Source organism: Carassius carassius, chromosome 28, assembly GCF_963082965.1.
Source record: "Carassius carassius chromosome 28, fCarCar2.1, whole genome shotgun sequence".
Classification (NCBI taxonomy): Eukaryota; Metazoa; Chordata; class Actinopteri; order Cypriniformes; family Cyprinidae; genus Carassius; species Carassius carassius.
Genome location: NC_081782.1, coordinates 12,143,346 through 12,162,536, shown reverse-complemented (window position 1 = coordinate 12,162,536; position 19,191 = coordinate 12,143,346). Strand labels below are relative to the sequence as shown.

The 19,191-nt window shown below is 35.7% G+C and overlaps 1 protein-coding gene across 1 annotated transcript; it reads right to left on the bottom strand.

The window, feature by feature from the left end:
* Positions 1-1,470: 1,470 nt before the first annotated feature.
* Positions 1,471-19,190, bottom strand: LOC132107956 (TLC domain-containing protein 2-like). The gene is made up of 4 exons (XM_059514329.1): positions 18,604-19,190; positions 18,187-18,269; positions 15,641-15,723; positions 1,471-2,157 (listed from the first exon to the last, which is right to left on the bottom strand). Exons 1-4 carry the CDS (start codon positions 18,780-18,782, stop codon positions 1,768-1,770), a joined length of 735 nt encoding a protein of 244 aa, XP_059370312.1. The 5' UTR covers positions 18,783-19,190; the 3' UTR covers positions 1,471-1,767.
* Between the last annotated feature and the right edge of the window lies 1 nt (position 19,191).

The window sequence follows — 19,191 nt, the reverse complement described above, 5'->3', positions numbered from 1 at the left end:
AAACGGGCGTATATCTATTTTTTTCCAGCTGTCATTTTTTTCCCCTTTTTAATTATGGCTTTGGAAAACACTGCAACACTAGGCTCAAACAAATCAGATCCACAATACAACAGTAGCTTATCTTTCAAACACTGTACAGAATTGCACGGTCAAGTGAAGGACAACCGCATTGCTGAAAAGATCTTTAAAATGTTGTAAGTCACATTGTTTTTTTTTCTCAAAAACTAAAATGTACACTTTTCGTTTTAAACACATTTAAATACAGATACCAGTTACTTAATTAAGGAACCACATATACAAGCACATAGACTCGATATGAAGCTGCCAATAGTTATAAAAAATAAAATAAAAATCCGTTGCCGTAGGCCTATATTTTTTCCATATTTAACTTGCTTTCAAGTTCCTGTAATAATTTTAACATGAGTAGCTTTTTTTACTTAATTATTAAGCCATCTTACAAACAGTAAAAATAAGGAAGGAGTAGGCTACACCAGATTAAAACAATTAAACATTATGAATAAACTTTGGTGCTTTGAAAAACTAGTTTTGTGGCACAAGTCGGTGATGCTACATGCGGTTACAGTGCGTCAACTTTCCCACCGGAAAGACGGGCCACTCTTGCCTATAATTCAATAATAATCAGAATTCAGTCTACAATATCCATGGCACTGAGTACATGAAATAAGGCTAAACAAAACAATGCCTTTACTTTAGTGCATCTGACTAAGACCGTTCTTCTTTAACAACAAACAAAATCACAACAACATTTTGCACAAGACAGTGTTCCGCCATTCATTTTGCTCTCTAAAGTGATTTTTTTTTTTTTTTGCAGTATGCCTCCAACCATAGTAATCAATGATATTAATTACACACAAATTACGAATATATAAAATAAAACAAAAATAAACAATTACAAAGATTATAAAAAAAAAAGTTCAGCTCATTTAAAGCAATATCAGTGCTGCTTTAATCATCGCATCACTATAGACTAAGTATTAGCATAAGCTAACATGAGGTCTCTGTTGTGTTGTGTGTGTGTATGTGTGGTGCCATCTACAGGCATGATTTGTGCAATGAAAGTCCTGTCAGATTTCAAACCTCAAACGCATTCTGTTTCATTGTAAGAAAGAGCAGGAGTGTTTTAAACCTGATAATCGCGGTGAAGACTCCAGCATCGAGATTCAGATTCTCCTCTTAAGGGGCAACAGATCAATCGAATTTGAGTGAACTGTACATTTAAAAACTATATAAAAGTAGGATGATATGAGGTACCCAAACTTATATATATATATATATATATATATATATATAAAAAATGGAAAGAATATATATATATATATATTCTTTCCATTTTTTTAATCCCACATATGCAGTTCCTATTTGAGCAGAATATTTGCTTACATTTAAAAGATAATGTATACATTACATGGGGTAGCATATGATTTGATTAAAGTTAACAGATCTAGTTCATTAGAATTGATAATGTTTCGAGTCATTGTATAAATCATGCAGTGGTATTTGAGCATAAAGTTGCATGTGTCAATATATGTCATCCATGTCAGACAACTGTAAACGTGTGACAACAGCCATCATAATCTTAGCACAGCTTGAGGTCTTTAAAATGAGTACATTTTGATCTAGTCGATAATCAGGTGTTAAAGGAATGAAGTCAGCGGGTTGGAAGGAACTTTTCCCGAAAGTCTGGGAATGGTGGCGATGAGAGCGCATTTGGTTGGAGCTGAAGCTGGAGTGGGAGGAGTCCTCTCCCTACATTTCTTTCTCCTTCTCTTTCCTCACATCCTTCTCGCGGCTGGACTTCATGAAGTCACTTCTCATCAGGCGGTAAAACAACACAATGTTCATGACGGTCATGATGGCCAGACCCACGCTGCCGATGGTGTAGCTGATTAGGGGGATGAGGTCACGATTTAGCACCAGCCAGCGGGTCATCCAGGCCAGAGTGTTGATGCGAAACACTACATAGGTGCCCAGGTTGATCATACTGTTGACGCGGTAAAATGTATTTTTGGCCAGGCTGGCCATGCGGAGCACTTGCCTCAGGTGCAGAAAGATTGAATTGATCTCCACCAACAGAGCCACCACGGCAAAACCCACATACCGACAGGTCAACACAGAGATCCCGAAACAGGTGATCACCTGCAAACAAAAGAAATTGAGAGGCTTGATTAACAGCAATGCATTAAAATATTGACCAAGGAAAACTTTAAAGGAATAATTCACCCAAAAAATAAAAATAAATCAATTATTATGGAAAGAGGACTCATATTTTAGCAATGTTTAAAATTGAAAAACATCCTGATGGACTTTTTTTTTTACAAACACAGTGCTTTACAAGACGTTAATTGATGGACTGACGTTGTGTGGATTACTTGTGAATTATTGTGATGTTTTTAATCAGCTGTTTAGACGCTCATTCTGACGGCACCCATTCACTGCAGAGGATCCACTGGTGAGAAGGTGATGAAATGGTACATTTCTCCAAATCTGTTCTGATAAAAACAAGTATTCTACATTTCGGAGGGATTTTAACTTTTTACAGTGTATATGTTGGCTAGTATTTAATATAATATAATACTTAATTTAATATTGAATAGTTTGGGACAGATTTATTATTTAATGTGCTTAATTTCAGCAGCAACTCTTTCGTCTTCTCAACACTTATCTGCTGTGAGGCGACGAGAAACAAATGAGAGTGTTTTGTATCATCTGATAACAGCAGGGAGAGGCTGAGGACAGGAATACAAAGGCTCTGTTGATCAGTCCTAAATGCAACATGACAACAGTCAAAGCCATCACCATGACACACTAATCCAGCTGGAGTTCAACGGTTCAAACTCATCTAAAGTTGCCATCTAAAGTATGTGAAAATTGTGACTGACTGTGTGTGACATCTCTTTAAAAAAGTGGAACAACATTAAATCACGAACTTTTTATTTACCGATAAGGTATTTTTTTATGGAAAGTTTAAAGTCTTTTTGATCCATTTTCATCCAAAGGAAATCTTGAAACATTTTTACGATCTTCCACTAGGCGGCAGTCTATGCTTAACATTACAAAAACAAGCAAAAATTGCATAGATTAATCTAAACTAGCATGTCATCAAAAGCTCTCTAACCGAGTCTCTAACCGAAACGTAGTCAAACATAATAAAAAAAATATTTACTAAGACCTCAACCATGTAATATTTAAAGTAACTAACAATTATAAATCTAAACGTTATACAACTTTATCTAACTTACATAATTTTATTGAAGTTTATGAAACATGTACATTGGCAAACTGTCAGGTATAAGTCTGACAGTGAGCACAAAGGTACAGTTACATGACAGTCCAATACTAAGTAACATGACCGTGTGGCGTTGCCTTGACATAACTCCTTTTGTAACAGGACATAAGTGATTGCCCGGTTGAGTCTGTAATGCAACCCCCGTTCACATGACACCCAGCTGGTCCTGCATAAGGCCAGTACTGTTATTCACATTAACACTACTGACACATACCTCTCTCAAAAGCCCCTGGTGTGCGTTTAAAGAAGGCAAGTAAATGGGTTTGATGGGGTTTAACAGCTTGAAATCCAAACATACTTCTAGAATGTGTAACGTATGCTCCATTCATAAAAGCAAAGCATGACAAAAGCTGACCATCCAGCTATCTGGACTGTAAACACTTCTGAGTTGGGTCTACAGTGTCTAAAAGAGGTCTACAGTCAGGCTACAGGAAACATTGGAGGCTGAGAAATATTTCTGACTTTATAAAGCAATCAAATGCCCCCCTCCAAAATGCCAGTCTGTGGATTTAAAAGCTCTGTAAACATGATTTTCTCGGTTAATTCTTCTCTGATTGCAGTGAAGGGCCCCTTTTAATATGAAGATGCATGATTACAAAATAAGATTTGAGTGTCCACAGTCTCATGACTGAGAGGATGTTGACCTTTGGCTAACACTTTGTCTTTCCTTTGGTGAGGTCAAGATCTCTACTTACGCAACACAAAGCTGGATAAAGCTCTGAACATCACAAACAAACCTGTTATCTTCAGAAGACCCTATCCCTCCTTAAGGTGACATGAACATCCGTCCAGAACATGGAAGTTATAATAGCCCGATGAGACTTAAGTGAATGAACATATTTTGTATTGCTACTGGAAGTGAAATGCAAAGTACTGTCTCCTACACAAAATGAGGTCAATAGGTGTTTCTCAAGTCAACGACATCAAAAGCAAATACTCAACATTGTACAATATGTAATATTTAAATGGCGACTGTAATAAAGAGATAAAACACTCTTTAACTTCTGTCTCAGCCTTGACAAGAACATAATCATTGACAGGAAAAGAGCAAAGTCTTCATTTCATATACATCACATAACATGTTGCTTTATGTTAAGTGATAGCTCCTGGTTGAACACAGCGCTTGCAACGGCAAGGCCATGGTTTTGATTCTCAGGGAACACACATACTGATTAAATGTATAGTTTCATTATATACTTCTGTCCTGTAAGGATGTTATAAATTGATAAAAAAGTGACAGTAAAGACATTTATAATGCTACAAAATTAAAATTTTAAATAAATGCTGTCCTTTCAAACCTTCTACCTTCAAAACAGCCTTGCAGAGCATAAGTGATATTATAATGGTAGTGTATATAATGACGTTAATCCTTTACAAGTTGTTTGGATTAAATGCTGTGCTCAGAAAATCCCAGTTTACACAAAATACTAAAAGCTAGTGCTGGGAGATATACCGGTTTGAATTACGCACACAACATGAATAAAAAATAAATAAATAAAAAACGGCATACCAGTATAAGAGGCTAAGCAACATGCACAGTGACATGAATTGAGAGGAGATTCCTGTTAACTGCATACACTTCTGAATAATGGGTAGAGAACTATTAATAACACATAACTGATTCTTTATCTGGCCAAATAAACCCACTGTAAACCGCCATTAACAGAAACCAGAGATGCTGAAGATGGACGCAAAGAGGAGAAAATACTGTAGAAGGCAGATCAAGCTCACTGTTCACAATGCACAAAATAAAGAAATGATATGAATGTATCCCTGAGGGAAACTGACTCTCTTCAGAAAAGTTTAGATGGTATTTTCTTTTCATCTTCTGTATAATGCATACTTAAAAGCACTACGCTTCTTTGTTTACAGCGTTAACCAAAGAATCAAAGTATCGCTGCTGTTCCATAAGCGCCCCCTACTGTCAGTGAGTGAATATGCATTCTTATTCAGCTCGTTCTTTTTTGTTTTTCTTCGTTCAGATGTTTTATGTATCATAATTTCACAAAGATAAGGTGCGACCATTCTGTTTTTGCTTTAAATTTGTGGGCAGTGCGTTGACATACAGCTCCATTGTGCTTCGGACGTCCTGAGTTCAAGTCCCAACTTGCAGACCTTTCCCGATCACCCCCCCCCCCCACCTCACCCACTTTGCTTCTTGTCGACCTTTACTGCCCTATCTAAATGAAGGCATAAAACAAAAGGCTTTTTTTTTTATTCTAATCAAATTTACATCAAAAACTGCTCATACTATATGAAGCGTATCTGTTTGGATTGTGATTAAAATGCAGTGGTTCTGCGACTGTTTTTTCATGCAATCTGATTCATATAAAGGCACAGTCAGGGAAAAACCAAAACAAACCAACCAACCAAAAAAAGTGCTATACAAGCTGCTTTCAGAGTGCTATGCATATAAATTGGATTTCATTAATAAAAAATTATAATTCTCTCCAACATAATTCTGCAGACATTAAAACACACACACACACACCTTTAAAGTTGCTAAGCCTAAGCATGGGAGCAATGAAAAAGCACATGCTGATCACACCTGCCTATTTTTGTCGTTTACCACCAAAACAACATTTTTATTTTCAATACAATTACGCATAAAAAGCATTAATGATGCAATAATAACATCACATTAGCACATGCCTGTTGGTTTACTCTCCTGTTGTAAATGTAAAGCTACAAGTCTATGTGTGTTTGGTTTCATAAACCTCTCCCTGCGGGGTCAATTATCATTAGTAGGGTCTCTACTTTCTCCATTACACACACACACACACAAAAACATGGCAGACACAAATGGCATTTGGCATGGGATCAAAAAGGCTCCCCTTGAGGAACTGAATGGGGGTGGAATCAGCACAGTCTCAAACCAATTAACCTGGTTACAGTTGAAACTCGTTCAGAACGCTTTGCCAGCAGGCCCATTTGAACAGCATGTGAGGAATACTGAAGCTCAGTGAGAAATAGAGCACAGATGCCAATGGCTTTAGACCACATGAGGTGATGAGAGAAGAGTGGACAGGTGGACTAACAGAGAGGACACATGCTTCATTGAAGATAAACGTGAACACACACACACGTTTTCTTTCCATAGACCTCTATTACTTTTATTCTGAGTAAACAATATTTTTTATCCCCTAACCCAATCCTAAACCTGTCAAAAACAATTTTTTAAATCCTGTAATTTTTACATCAACGATGACATGAAGCTGCAGGAGAAGTGGGTATGTGGAAATATAACCGTATGAAATAAAGGTGTTGAGAGAGGTGAACTCAAAGGGTGTGGTACAATGTGAGTGAAGGGAAAGAAATGTATGAATATGTGATGAATATATGAGTGTGTGTTTATGAGCCCAACATTTACGTGAATCAATGATGATTTTTAAAATCAAGTGATTATCAGTGATTATGCAACATCATGAATAATACAATGACATTTACAATATTACAATGGAAATCTGTCTATATAATCTATGTCTATGTAAACGATAGACGGTAAGTAAACGCATTAATCTTTAGTGGCTGGATGAAAATTGGGTCAATAAATTGTTTTAATGAAGTTCTAAAAATATTGTAACCCTGGGGTATTTTTTTTTATTTTTTTTTTTGCAATAGCCAAAAAAAAAAAAAAAAAAACATTGTATGGGTCAAAATGATCGATTTTTCTTTTATGCCATAAATCATTAGGGTATCAAGTAAAGATCATGTTCCATGAAATATTCTGTAAATTTCCTACTGTAAATATATCAAAACTACATTTTTTATTAGTAATATGTATTGTTAAGAATTCATTTGGACAAGTATTTGAATTTTTGTTGCACCCTCAGATTCCAGATTTTCAAAAAGTTGAAATAACATTGACACTTAAGACTGGTTTTGTGGTCCAGGGTCACATATAGTGAAAACTGGATAATTGCAATGGAAAATAAGATTATTAAGTGTAGGAGATGCTGACACTTTTCCTCTTCACCCCTTGTAAATGATAATGAGGAGCATTGTGGAGATGTTTATTCAATCATGGTCAGGACGACGTCCATAATAACCTCTCCCTGACAAGACAGGTTAAACATGACCCTGAAGGCAGAGCTATGTATGTAAAACACCCATAAATACCACGGTCAAAGATATATATATATAGATATATTTTAAAATGTAATTTATTCCTGTGGTGCAAAGCTAAGTTTTCAGCAGCCATTACTACTTTCTTCAGTGCCACATGATCCTTGAGAAATCATTCTAACATCTTGATTTACTGCTCATGAAACATTTCTTATTATCTTTTGAAAAAAATTTGTGCTGCTTAATATTTTTGTAGAAACCATGCTACATTTTTAAGAGTCCCCAATTAATAGAAAGATCAAAAGAACAGCATTTATTTAAAATGGAAATCTTCTGTAACATTAATGCCACTTTCAATCAATTTACTGCGTCCTTGCCCGATCAAAATTTATAAATAAATATGTGCGGTCAATCGATTAAAAATAATTAATTAATCGCACATTGTTCTGAAATTAATGCCAACTAATAAAGTATTTAAATATATTTTTATATCGTAATAAATTCACATTCGATCTTCAGATCAAATCAGTCACTAATACTGATTTCTCTAAGAAATAATTTTCCCCCCTTATATTTAACCATTGACTACAGCTATTCAACATTACCGTATAATTGAGAGTTCAGTATATCTGAACATTTATTGGACTTCAAAAAGTAACAGCTTCTAATTTAAGTGAATTTAAAACAATCTTCACGTAAACCCATCATAATAAATGTCATATAAACCTGTGCCCCTCAGTAAGTAGGAAAATGCAGAAATTGAGTAAAGTTATTAATTAACTGTCACTCACGTTTTTGAAGATAGACTTGAATGTGCATAATACAAACCTAAATTTTTATAATTCATGACTGAAAACATTTTATAACATGACATTGATGTACCATTTACATGGTAATGCAATGTCTGATTATAAAATGGGTTTTAAAGGATGAATTTTGAGATTTTACATTTTCAGTTGATATATAATTTCTGATGATTTCTAAAATGTGATAGAGAAAAAGGCAACGAAGAAGTCCTCGGTGTATATGACTTTCTTATTTCAGATGAATCCAGTTGGAGTTATTTAAATTGTCTTTGATCTTTCAAGCTGTTTGATGCCACTCAGCAGGTGTTGCACTGCATCAGTCCATGAGAAGTGTAATAAAAAGCTCATCCATAAAAATAAAAAAAAAGGTGTCTCATACGGCTCCGGGGGGTGAACAAAGGCCTCCTGTAGCAAATCGATGCGTGTTTGTAAGAAAAATATCCATATTCAATACGTAATAATCACTTTAATCGAACTTGCGCTCACAGTTGTAAACGAAGCAGTTCTGGGGGAATTCTCATGAACTGAAGCAGTGCAACACCTGCTGAGTGGCATCAAACAGCTCGAAAGATCAAAGACACTTTTTACATTTAAAATAACTCCAACTGGATTCATCTGAAAGAAGAAAGTCATATACACCTAGGATGACTTCAGGGTGAGTAATTTATGGGCTAATTTTCATTTTTGTGTGAACAAACCCTTTAACTGCAATAAATATTAATCACCTGCATTAACGTGCCAATTTTGAAAGCACTAAAATAAATGAATAAATCTCACTGAGGGAAAAATGCTCTTACAACATGGCATTTTGCATGCATTTGGCTGTCAGATCCAAAGCATGCTCTAGACCCTACTTTCCTAAAATATTCCACTGAGTCAAAGTTTGTTAGTGTAAACCAAAATAAACAAGACAAAACAAAGACAGCACCATCATCTTTCGGCATCTGGACAGGAATAAAAATAAACCAGGTCACTACTGATATGTTAAATCTGATAAACTGAAAAGGTCACAAAAAAGATAAAAATATATTTAAGCACAAAAGCATGTAACCTCCTCCCTTTAACAAACAAAACCAGCATTCATCATTCGGGAGCCATGCGAGGCATCATTCATACAGCTATGGACATCTCCGTTTCCGTGGCAACCGTACACGTACTATGGCGATGCTCCAGATCCACTTTGAGGATGTCAGACTCGAGGCATTGAAATGCTCTGAATCAAACAGGACTGTGTGCCTTCAGGCCTTAATCTCAACTAAATCACCGCAACGAAAAAAGTGTTGGTAGCTTGGCAGCATTCCTGCATTTGCCATCGTCACTCAGATCACGGCGAAATTAACCTATATTTTCCAACTACATTGGAAAAATAAACGCATCAGATGAAGCTACGTCATAATTCAAGGAAGCACCACTCAAAAAATATATATATATTAAATATATAAATAGGAAGTTCTCAGAATATAAATGGCTTGTCTAGGTTTTGGTTGCTGGAAAGAAACAGATTTTAATTTACAAGTGGGTTGTTTTGACCCAGACAGTGTGTTGTTCTGTAAGGTTTGTTGGAGTAAGTACAAATTAAGGTTTCTCATAATATGAGGAAGAGAGAAAGACCGAGAGGTTTTTAGGTCTAGAGGTTATAGAGGAAATTTCAAAGGGGTTTGCATTCAGTGGTCTCACGTCTACAAGGGTCCTGGAGCATGAACATATGTAGACCAGATGTCCCTGGAAAACGCTAAATGCATGCTGCAAGGGGAGGAGGGATTGAGCCACAAATACACTACAGTCTGGAGCCAAAAGTGGTTCCCTCACTCGTACACATTCTTTACTTTCATTCCTCCGCTGCCTCTTATTCTTTCCATTTCCCTTCCAACAGAACAAAACCTGCTGTTTACCTTTGACCTACTGTCGATATATTCACTCTACATTATCATTTGCTCTATAACTGATAATGCAGGAACAGCTGCTTAAGTCAACCGGTGTAGTAAGTACTACATATTTGTCAGTGAGCAAGCAGTTGGTTAAAATTTATTTTACAATAAAATATTAAATATAAAATACAAAAGGAGTCTTAGTAAATCAAACATACTGACATAAGAGAGATAGGAATACAACTGTCAGGTAAAGACATTAAGGGAAAAAAATATATAATAGTAAGAATCATAATGATAAATAATGGGGGGGGGGGGCAATAAAATTGAAAAAACTGCCAGATGAAGACATGTAATAAAGTAAATAATAATAATAATAATAATAAACAAACAATTAAATGAAATTCATAGCAGACTAAAAAAAACAAATGCCAGATAAAGACTTGAGGAAAAAATAAATAAATACTACTACTACTACTACTACTAATAATAATAATAATAAAAATGACAAAAAATAAATAAATAAAATTCATAAGAGCAAAACAACTGCCAGGTAATGATATGGGGGGAAAATAAATAATAATAAAAATAACAATAGAAAAAAAAAAGAAATAGAAAAAAAAGAGAAAAATAAAACAAAATTAAATAATCAGACTAATTTCAGGTTCATTCTTAGACCCAAGACATCAAAGATGTCTGTCTGAATGTTTTTGGTTGTAATGGTGGTGCTTTTAAAGTGATAAAACATAAAAAAGCAAAACATTGATCTCACTTCACCAAATTGACTAGTTGGTTGAAACTTCCCCACTGCACCATAGTCAAGTAAGCCACATAAAATGTAGAGGAACATTTATTTTACTACAAAAAAAAACCAAAGAAAAAAACAAAAACAAAGAGATGATCATTATTTGCTATACTAATCTTTTGTTTTACGGACACAACCTCCTTGAGAATGTCAGGCACATGTGGGCGGTTTTCTTACTACAATCGACTTGTTTACCACTCATGTTACTGACAGCTTTATCCAGAGTACAGCAGCTTCAACCAGTCAGGGAAAGCTGCAGCTTTAACAGGATTATCAGGTTCTACAAAAAAATGCAGGGGGTTGTAAATAATTGAGTTTCCTGCCAGGGAACCACTCTACTGCCTAACTTTTGCGATAAAGTAAATCTGTCAGTGAGCAAATACAATCACCTCAGGCTTCTGTGTTTAGGTGAACGAACAATCACCCTGCTAGACTCTAGCCAAACCATGGGACTCCCCCATTGTTTTGTATTTTTTCCACTGATTCCACATCAGCATGCATGGTATGAATGAGCGCCAATACAAAAATGATCACATCAGCCCCCTCTGAGACTTGAAGGCTTTAATTAGCAAACTCAATTGTGTAAATGAATGGGGGATGAGAGATATTTGCTTTCTGATGCACAGTTTCTGAGAAACTGATTTAAAGCAGGGTTGTGGTCATCCAGATGCCAAAAATATTATTGGGTTAGTGTGATGCTTTCCACAGAACCATCTCTGGAAACTTCAGCATTCGTAAAAGTCACAGCCAAGCAGTACAACCCACAAGCCAACCAAACCATTAAGTTGTTGCTTCTTACTATATTGGTATATGTCAACACAACTGGGTTGATAGTAGGCCTCACCATCAGTGTTTTTCCACCACAAATGATTGACTACTTACAATGTTTCCATACATGGACTTCCTCTTTACCTCAAATCAGACTTGTTTTTATCTACACTACCTTTTAAAAGTTTGGGGTAAGTAAAAAAGTTTTTGCCAAGTGTTTCTTCTTTTCTTTATTCAGGAAAATATATATATATATTTTTTTTTTCAAAGAAATTAATACTTTTTTTTCCAGCAAGGGCACTTCAAATTTATCAAAAGTGATAGTTAACATTACAGAAATATTAAGCAGCACAACTGTTCAACATCGACAGCAATGATAATTGTGTGACACTTATGACTGCAGTATATTCAGCTTTCAAAATAAATAACATTTTAAAATATATTTAAATATTTTGAATTGTTATAATATTTCACAATAGCATGTTTTTGCAGTTTTTTTGATAAAATAAAGGTGCCTTGATAAGCATATGAGAAAAAAATTCCCTATTCTGAAATTTGCATTACAGTGTGTACAACCTGAATTCCGGAAAAGTTGGGACGTTTTTTAAATTTTAATAAAATTAAAACTAAAATACTTTCAAATCACATGAGCCAATATTTTATTCACAATAGAACATAGATAACATAGCAAATGTTTAAACTGAGAAAGTTTACAATTTTATGCACAAAATGAGCTCATTTCAATTTTGATTTCTGCTACAGGTCTCAAAATAGTTGGGACGGGGCATGTTTACCATGGTGTAGCATCTCCTTTTCTTTTCAAAACAGTTTGAAGACGTCTGGGCATTGAGGCTATGAGTTGCTGGAGTTTTGCTGTTGGAATTTGGTCCCATTCTTGCCTTATATAGATTTCCAGCTGCTGAAGAGTTCGTGGTCGTCTTTGACGTATTTTTCGTTTAATGATGCGCCAAATGTTCTCTATAGGTGAAAGATCTGGACTGCAGGCAGGCCAGGTTAGCACCCGGACTCTTCTACGATGAAGCCATGCTGTTGTTATAGCTGCAGTATGTGGTTTTGCATTGTCCTGCTGAAATAAACAAGGCCTTCCCTGAAAAAGACGTTGTTTGGAGGGAAGCATATGTTGCTCTAAAACCTTTATATACCTTTCAGCATTCACAGAGCCTTCCAAAACATGCAAGCTGCCCATACCGTATGCACTTATGCACCCCCATACCATCAGAGATGCTGGCTTTTGAACTGAACGCTGATAACATGCCAGAAGGTCTCCCTCCTCTTTAGCCCGGAGGACACGGCGTCCGTGATTTCCAACAAGAATGTCAAATTTGGACTCGTCTGACCATAAAACACTATTCCACTTTGAAATAGTCCATTTTAAATGAGCCTTGGCCCACAGGACACGACGGCACTTCTGGACCATGTTCACATATGGCTTCCTTTTTGCATGATAGAGCTTTAGTTGGCATCTGCTGATGGCACGGCGGATTGTGTTTACCGACAGTGGTTTCTGAAAGTATTCCTGGGCCCATTTAGTAATGTCATTGACACAATCATGCTGATGAGTGATGCAGTGTCGTCTGAGAGCCCGAAGACCACGGGCATCCAATAAAGGTCTCCGGCCTTGTCCCTTACACACAGAGATTTCTCCAGTTTCTCTGAATCTTTTGATGATGTAATGCACTGTAGATGATGAGATTTGCAAAGCCTTTGCAATTTGACGTTGAGGAACATTGTTTTTAAAGTTTTCCACAATTTTTTTACGCAGTCTTTCACAGATAGGAGAGCCTCTGCCCATCTTTACTTCTGAGAGACTCTGCTTCTCTAAGACAAAGCTTTTATAGCTAATCATGTTACAGACCTGATATCAATTAACTTAATTAAACACTAGATGTTCTCCCAGCTGAATCTTTTCAAAACTGCTTGCTTTTTTAGCCATTTGTTGCCCCCGTGCCAACTTTTTTGAGACCTGTAGCAGGCATTAAATTTTAAATGAGCTAATTAAGTGGATAAAAGTGTAAAATTTCTCAGTTTAAACATTTGCTACGTTATCTATGTTCTATTGTGAATAAAATATTGGCTCATGTGATTTGAAATTCCTTTAGTTTTCATTTTATTAAAATTTAAAAAACGTCCCAACTTTTCCGGAATTCGGGTTGTATAATCAATGCATCAAACTTGAAGGGAAAACTACACATAGTCTGGATAGGGTGAGGCAAGATGCCCACACCCATGTTGATCACATGATCTAAAGCTCCAATGATCTTTTAAGTCCAAAAAGGCTTTCCACAGACCTCCCAATTGCTTTTGCAAACACTTCCCCATAGACGTTTTAATTTCTTGGAAAAGAAAACATCGTAATTGCATTTTTGGTGTGGCATGACAGACGTTCAATTCAACCTGATCCAGCAACAAAAAAGGCCTTTACTTGTTGACAGTCTGCATTCCGTTAAAACTGAGCAAATCTAAAACAAAGCTTCTCTTATTATTACAGTTTGGCTCATGATATAAACAGTGGGGAAGAACGAGATGGGGTCGATATGAGAGGGTCTGACAGTTTCTCACAGTGCCATTAAAGGAACACTCCACTATTTTTGAAAAAAGGCTCATTTTCCTACTTCCCTAGTTTAGGTCTACCTATTTTGAATCCATTCATCAGATCTCCATGTCTGGCGGTAGCACTTTTAGCTTAGCTTAGCATAAATCACTGAATCTAATTAGAACATTAGCATCTCGCTCAAAAATGACCAAAGAAAATTAAAAAATGTAAATTTTTTAAAACTCGTTACATTGTGTACTAAGACCACCGTAAAAATTAAAAGTTGCGACTTTCTAGGTCGATATGGCTATTTTCAGGCACTGCGTTAAATCACTGCGCTTGCTGCACCCATGGTACGGCAGCAAAGTTTCTTAATTATTACGCTGGAATAAGAGTATAGATCCTAGCCATATCGGCCTAGAAAAGCTAAACTTTAAATTTTCCGTCAGCTTAGTATACGTTGTAACTACAGAAGAGAAAACGGTAAAACACGACTGTTTACCTCTAGGGGAGTTGGAAAATGAGCCTATTTTCAAAAATAGTGGAGTGTTCCTTTAAGAATCTGGCAGCATATTCCTTCCAGCCAATTTACTGAATGAAACCTCAAGAAAAGAGGGAACAACAGAACCACAGAATGAAGCTGGCTACTTTACCAAGTGGTGACGCCACAGAACCCCAAAAGAACTGAAGCTCAGAAAACCCGCTGAACTCAATGCAAGTGTTCAGACATTGTCCTTCCTCATCCATCAAAACAAGATACACTGGAGTTAATGCAAAAGACTTGTTCAGTGGCTTCAATATTGACTTGTTTATTTTAAGTATTTAATCTATTTCAACAGCTTAACTTCTGTTGACCTTAAAACCCCACCTTTTTCCAAAAATATGTCAAACCACAAACATGGCAAATACAAGGTGGTCAGACAGGTTGGACTATTTGAATACACTGAAAAGGACGAGTAATACAGAAACAGCTCTTGGAATGATGTTACTGTTTACAATCAGAACCTCCTTCACAACTAGCCAGTGGCTTTCTTTTAATTCTTATTATTTATTGTACTATTTCATGTTAAATTCATGAAAATTAAACAATAACCATTTAAATTGTTATTGCTGGAATGCAAAAAGTAGTGATATGTTATGTTAATAATACAATTTTTATAAATGATTTATATCACCATAAATTAGTAAAAAACTATTTATCCATTACAGTATTAGGATATAAGAATGCAAGGTAATAAGACTTTTGATATTAATAGAAATGGAAAATATTCAAAAAGGCAAACACATCTGGAAGCATCAGAAATGAGTATTTGGTGGAAAATGTGCTTAACTGTCAAAAACAAAAATCTCAATGGTCTTAAAAATAGCTTTTAAATTTGGGTATGTTTCATGATTTACCTATATAGCAGTTAAGTCTAGGTTTCTGGAAAAAAAAAATTATATATACCATGCTTTGCGTCTACTCACCACTACATGGTGGAAAAGGAGCTCCCATAAATGACTGATCTTCTGGTTGATAACCATATCAAAGAAGTCATATATAAAGTACCCTGAAACAAAAAAATGCATATTAACACTAGGGGTGTGTGATATGACTATAAAAATGTCTCCACAATCTGCTTTAGAAAAAATATCGTAGTATTGTGCTACAGTGTACATTCTATCATTCTATCAGACTTATACGTAAACGTGCCTGTATATTAGATGCGTGAAGGTCTTAAAGGGACAGTACGCCTATTAAAAACATGCAGCCTACTGTCATTACTGTCAAGGGATAGATCACCGTAAAATTTCATTTCTGTCATTTATTTACTCACTGTCACGTTGTCCCAACCCTGTATTCATTTCTTCCTTGTGCTGAACACAAAAGAAGATATTTTGAGAAAATCATTCAGGTTTAAAACCACTTTTGAGTGAGTAAATGGTGGTATAAAATAAAAAACTATGACAATTGACAGACAGCAGACAATTTTTTTTTTTTTGGGGGGGGGGCATTCCTTTTTAACGTTAATAAAACAACAAAACACAAAGAAAAAAAAAATCACTCACTACTTTGAAGAAATTTATTTTAATACAGTCGCTTTAGGAATCAGTTTATATAGAGTTTTATTTTTATATTTGTTCATTCAATTTCTTGAATGCTCCTGCTAAATAAACCTATTGTACCTGAAAATAGGGCACTGTTGATTTTATTTGTTTATTATGTGTAGTTGTAATGTGTATCTTTGTTATTCTTTTATTTTATTAAACGTGATATTATATTTTTTTTCCATATCGCCCACCCCTAATTAACACTGTATCTGTCCAACAGTGGGTCATTCAACAGGTTTTTCCAAGCAACAGGCCCAATGTCAACAAATATGTTGGTTACCAAGATGCCATTTCCGAAGAGCTATTAATATCCATCTCCCAATATGAGGGTCTCCATGGAGACTGCATTTTAGAGCAGTCCAACAGCAAATGAAGCTCCATATTGTAGACCTAATTCATATAAATGTGCTGATGAGCATTTTCAGTATACACGCCTGTTTCCGGATTCCATGTGTATAGTTCATATTACACTTATGACAATGTTCATTTTCTGAAAACAAGCCATAACATCCAAGGATGTATATTTTACAAAAAAAATAAATAAAAAATAAAAAACATTCTCGTTAAAAAATGTTTTTTTCCTTTGCAGGATGAACGTATAAACTCAAAAAACTTAGTTTTTTGTCTAATGAGTCATATTAGAAGCAAGTTTACCTCAGTCTTCCAAACAAGACTTTAAAAGCCACAAATTTAAGAGCTGTGGAGTTATAAATTGGCTGATATGCATGTCAAACCCATGTGCCTTGCAGTTCACTTTTTATGGACATATATTATATAGCGATAAGCAAAACACATTCTGTATAAAAAAAATACAAAAAATTATATAAACTGTAAAAGAGTATAAAAATTAAAAGTAAAGGCCTATTCATTAAGAGTCACGTGACTTGGGGGTAGCACTCGTGCCTGGGACGGATCATAAAGCTAGCCATTCATTCTGTAGCTATAGTTAACATTTCTGCCAAATGCATGTGGGCTTCCTCCAAGTATTTAAAATATCTCTGGTATTTGGCAGTTTGAATGGGAATTGTCTACTTTTTGGCTGATATAAACATTGTAGTTAACTGTGCAACATTTAAGAGTGACGTAAAATAATAGCACAATACACAAATAATAGCTAATAATCCAAGAGGAATGACATGCAGCCAGTTTCTGTGATGCTGGATATTTTGCTGTAAGTTTCATGTCACAGTCTTATAACTGCAATGCAAGAAAACAAATCATTATTTTAATGTAAAGAAAATAATAGATTCTAAAGTATTTATTCATGGTATTCCTGTCATACATTTAACCCCGCTGTGCTGAAGATACGTAAATTGTTGTTCCCAATCAAATATGACCAGCCTTTTGAAAATGACTTCTACCGTAGATCTGTCATTTTTCTATATTATCACAAAATCTTGGGTTCAATCTTTTAGTCAGGTTTTCTGTTCCTTTTTGGAACTTATTACCAGTAGGCCTGTGATTAATCAGTTCCAAAAAATAAACACAAAACCTGTGCGAAAGAAACCAAGCTGATAAAAGATTGAATCTAATATTGGGTAATTATACAGCTTTCCAAGAAATATATAAGTAATTTTTAAAAGGCTGGTCATTTTTGAACAGGAACACCACAAGAAACCAGAAATCTCCAAGGGTACAAAAATAATCCAATTTTGTTTTTTAGGAAGTTGTTGAATACCAGTGAGTAAGCTCTAAGTATTTATTCGATGTACCAATCTATCAAGTAATGTTAGGGTCACCTGTCAAGTCTAACCCAGTTACATCCAATTACTGAGTGGGCAGTGTGTGGGCACTGTTGCACATGACAGGAGTGCGCTTGTAACACACGGGCATTAATGTCTACACACCCGCTCTCAAAAAAATTTAAATAAATAAATAAAATAACACCATAAAACACGTATATAATAAAGCTTTATACTCACCGATTGATACAGATACCAAGGCGTGAGAGAAAACGGAGTATGTTTCTATCAAATCCTCAGCCATCTGGGGATGCATGCAAAAACTACAACACAGACGACGTTTTACAATCAGGGAATGGCTTTTAAAATGGAAATACACCACATTTGTGAAAGATGTTGGGTAGTTGGCACATTAACTTAAACCACAATAGCTAAAATCTTCAATTGGGGTAAACGTGTCGTCTGTGTGCTGGTTATCAAACAGCCATATCTGTTCAAATACATCCGTTCAACATAAAGAGGCAGCTGAGAAGATCTTACTCTTGGATGAAATTCTCAAAGAATCTGACAAAGACATCAACAGACAGTCCAAACAGGAATATATGGGTGTGTAACAATGCATTCTCCATGCACATGTGGGGGAATTCTGACACTCACCAAAGCACGGACCACACTCCAGTGAGGAGGCTGTGCACGAAAGACGTGGAGATATTTTTCCATTTCCAGACGTTCCTCTGAGCTGTCTCGGGGATGGGAAGTTTGCCGACTCCATAGTTTACTAATTTGAAAAAGCCTACCGAAGACCCAGTGGTCAAAATCACTGAATTCAACTCCATATTTTAAGCGCGCGCTTCTATCTTGTTGTCACTAGCCAAATCTCTCGAGCCCGTCTAGACCTAAACCCGTTACGCGTTTTATCTGTTATTTAAATTAAAATTGCATCCCGGTTGCTTGAAATTTATTTCATTTTCACTTTCAGTAATGCAAATATATAAGACTGTTGGTAGAGTCCTTGTATAATTAAAAAAAATTATCGATTATTCTATCTTTGTTAATAAAAAAACAAAGCTCTTTGATTCAGCGCTCGGTTTGTTCACTCCGATGTAAAGCTAAGCAGACACTGGTGGCTCAGTAACGAGTGGCCACAATTATATAGTAGCTAAAGTGTGCGTTACAAAATCGTGACGCTTGTGTAACTTTTTCTCCTTTACAATAACCAAACAAGAGAATCCCCGCCCAATCATC

Coding starts and splice junctions, on each gene's coding strand:
- LOC132107956 (XM_059514329.1), bottom strand. CDS start 18,782: ATGGAGTTGAATTCAGTGATTTTGACCACTGGGTCTTCGGTAGGCTTT. Junction 15,724..18,186: donor CTTGGTATCTGTATCAATCG/GTGAGTATAAAG, acceptor TTTTTGTTTCAG/GGTACTTTATATATGACTTC. Junction 2,158..15,640: donor TCCTTTTCCACCATGTAGTG/GTGAGTAGACGC, acceptor TTTTGTTTGCAG/GTGATCACCTGTTTCGGGAT.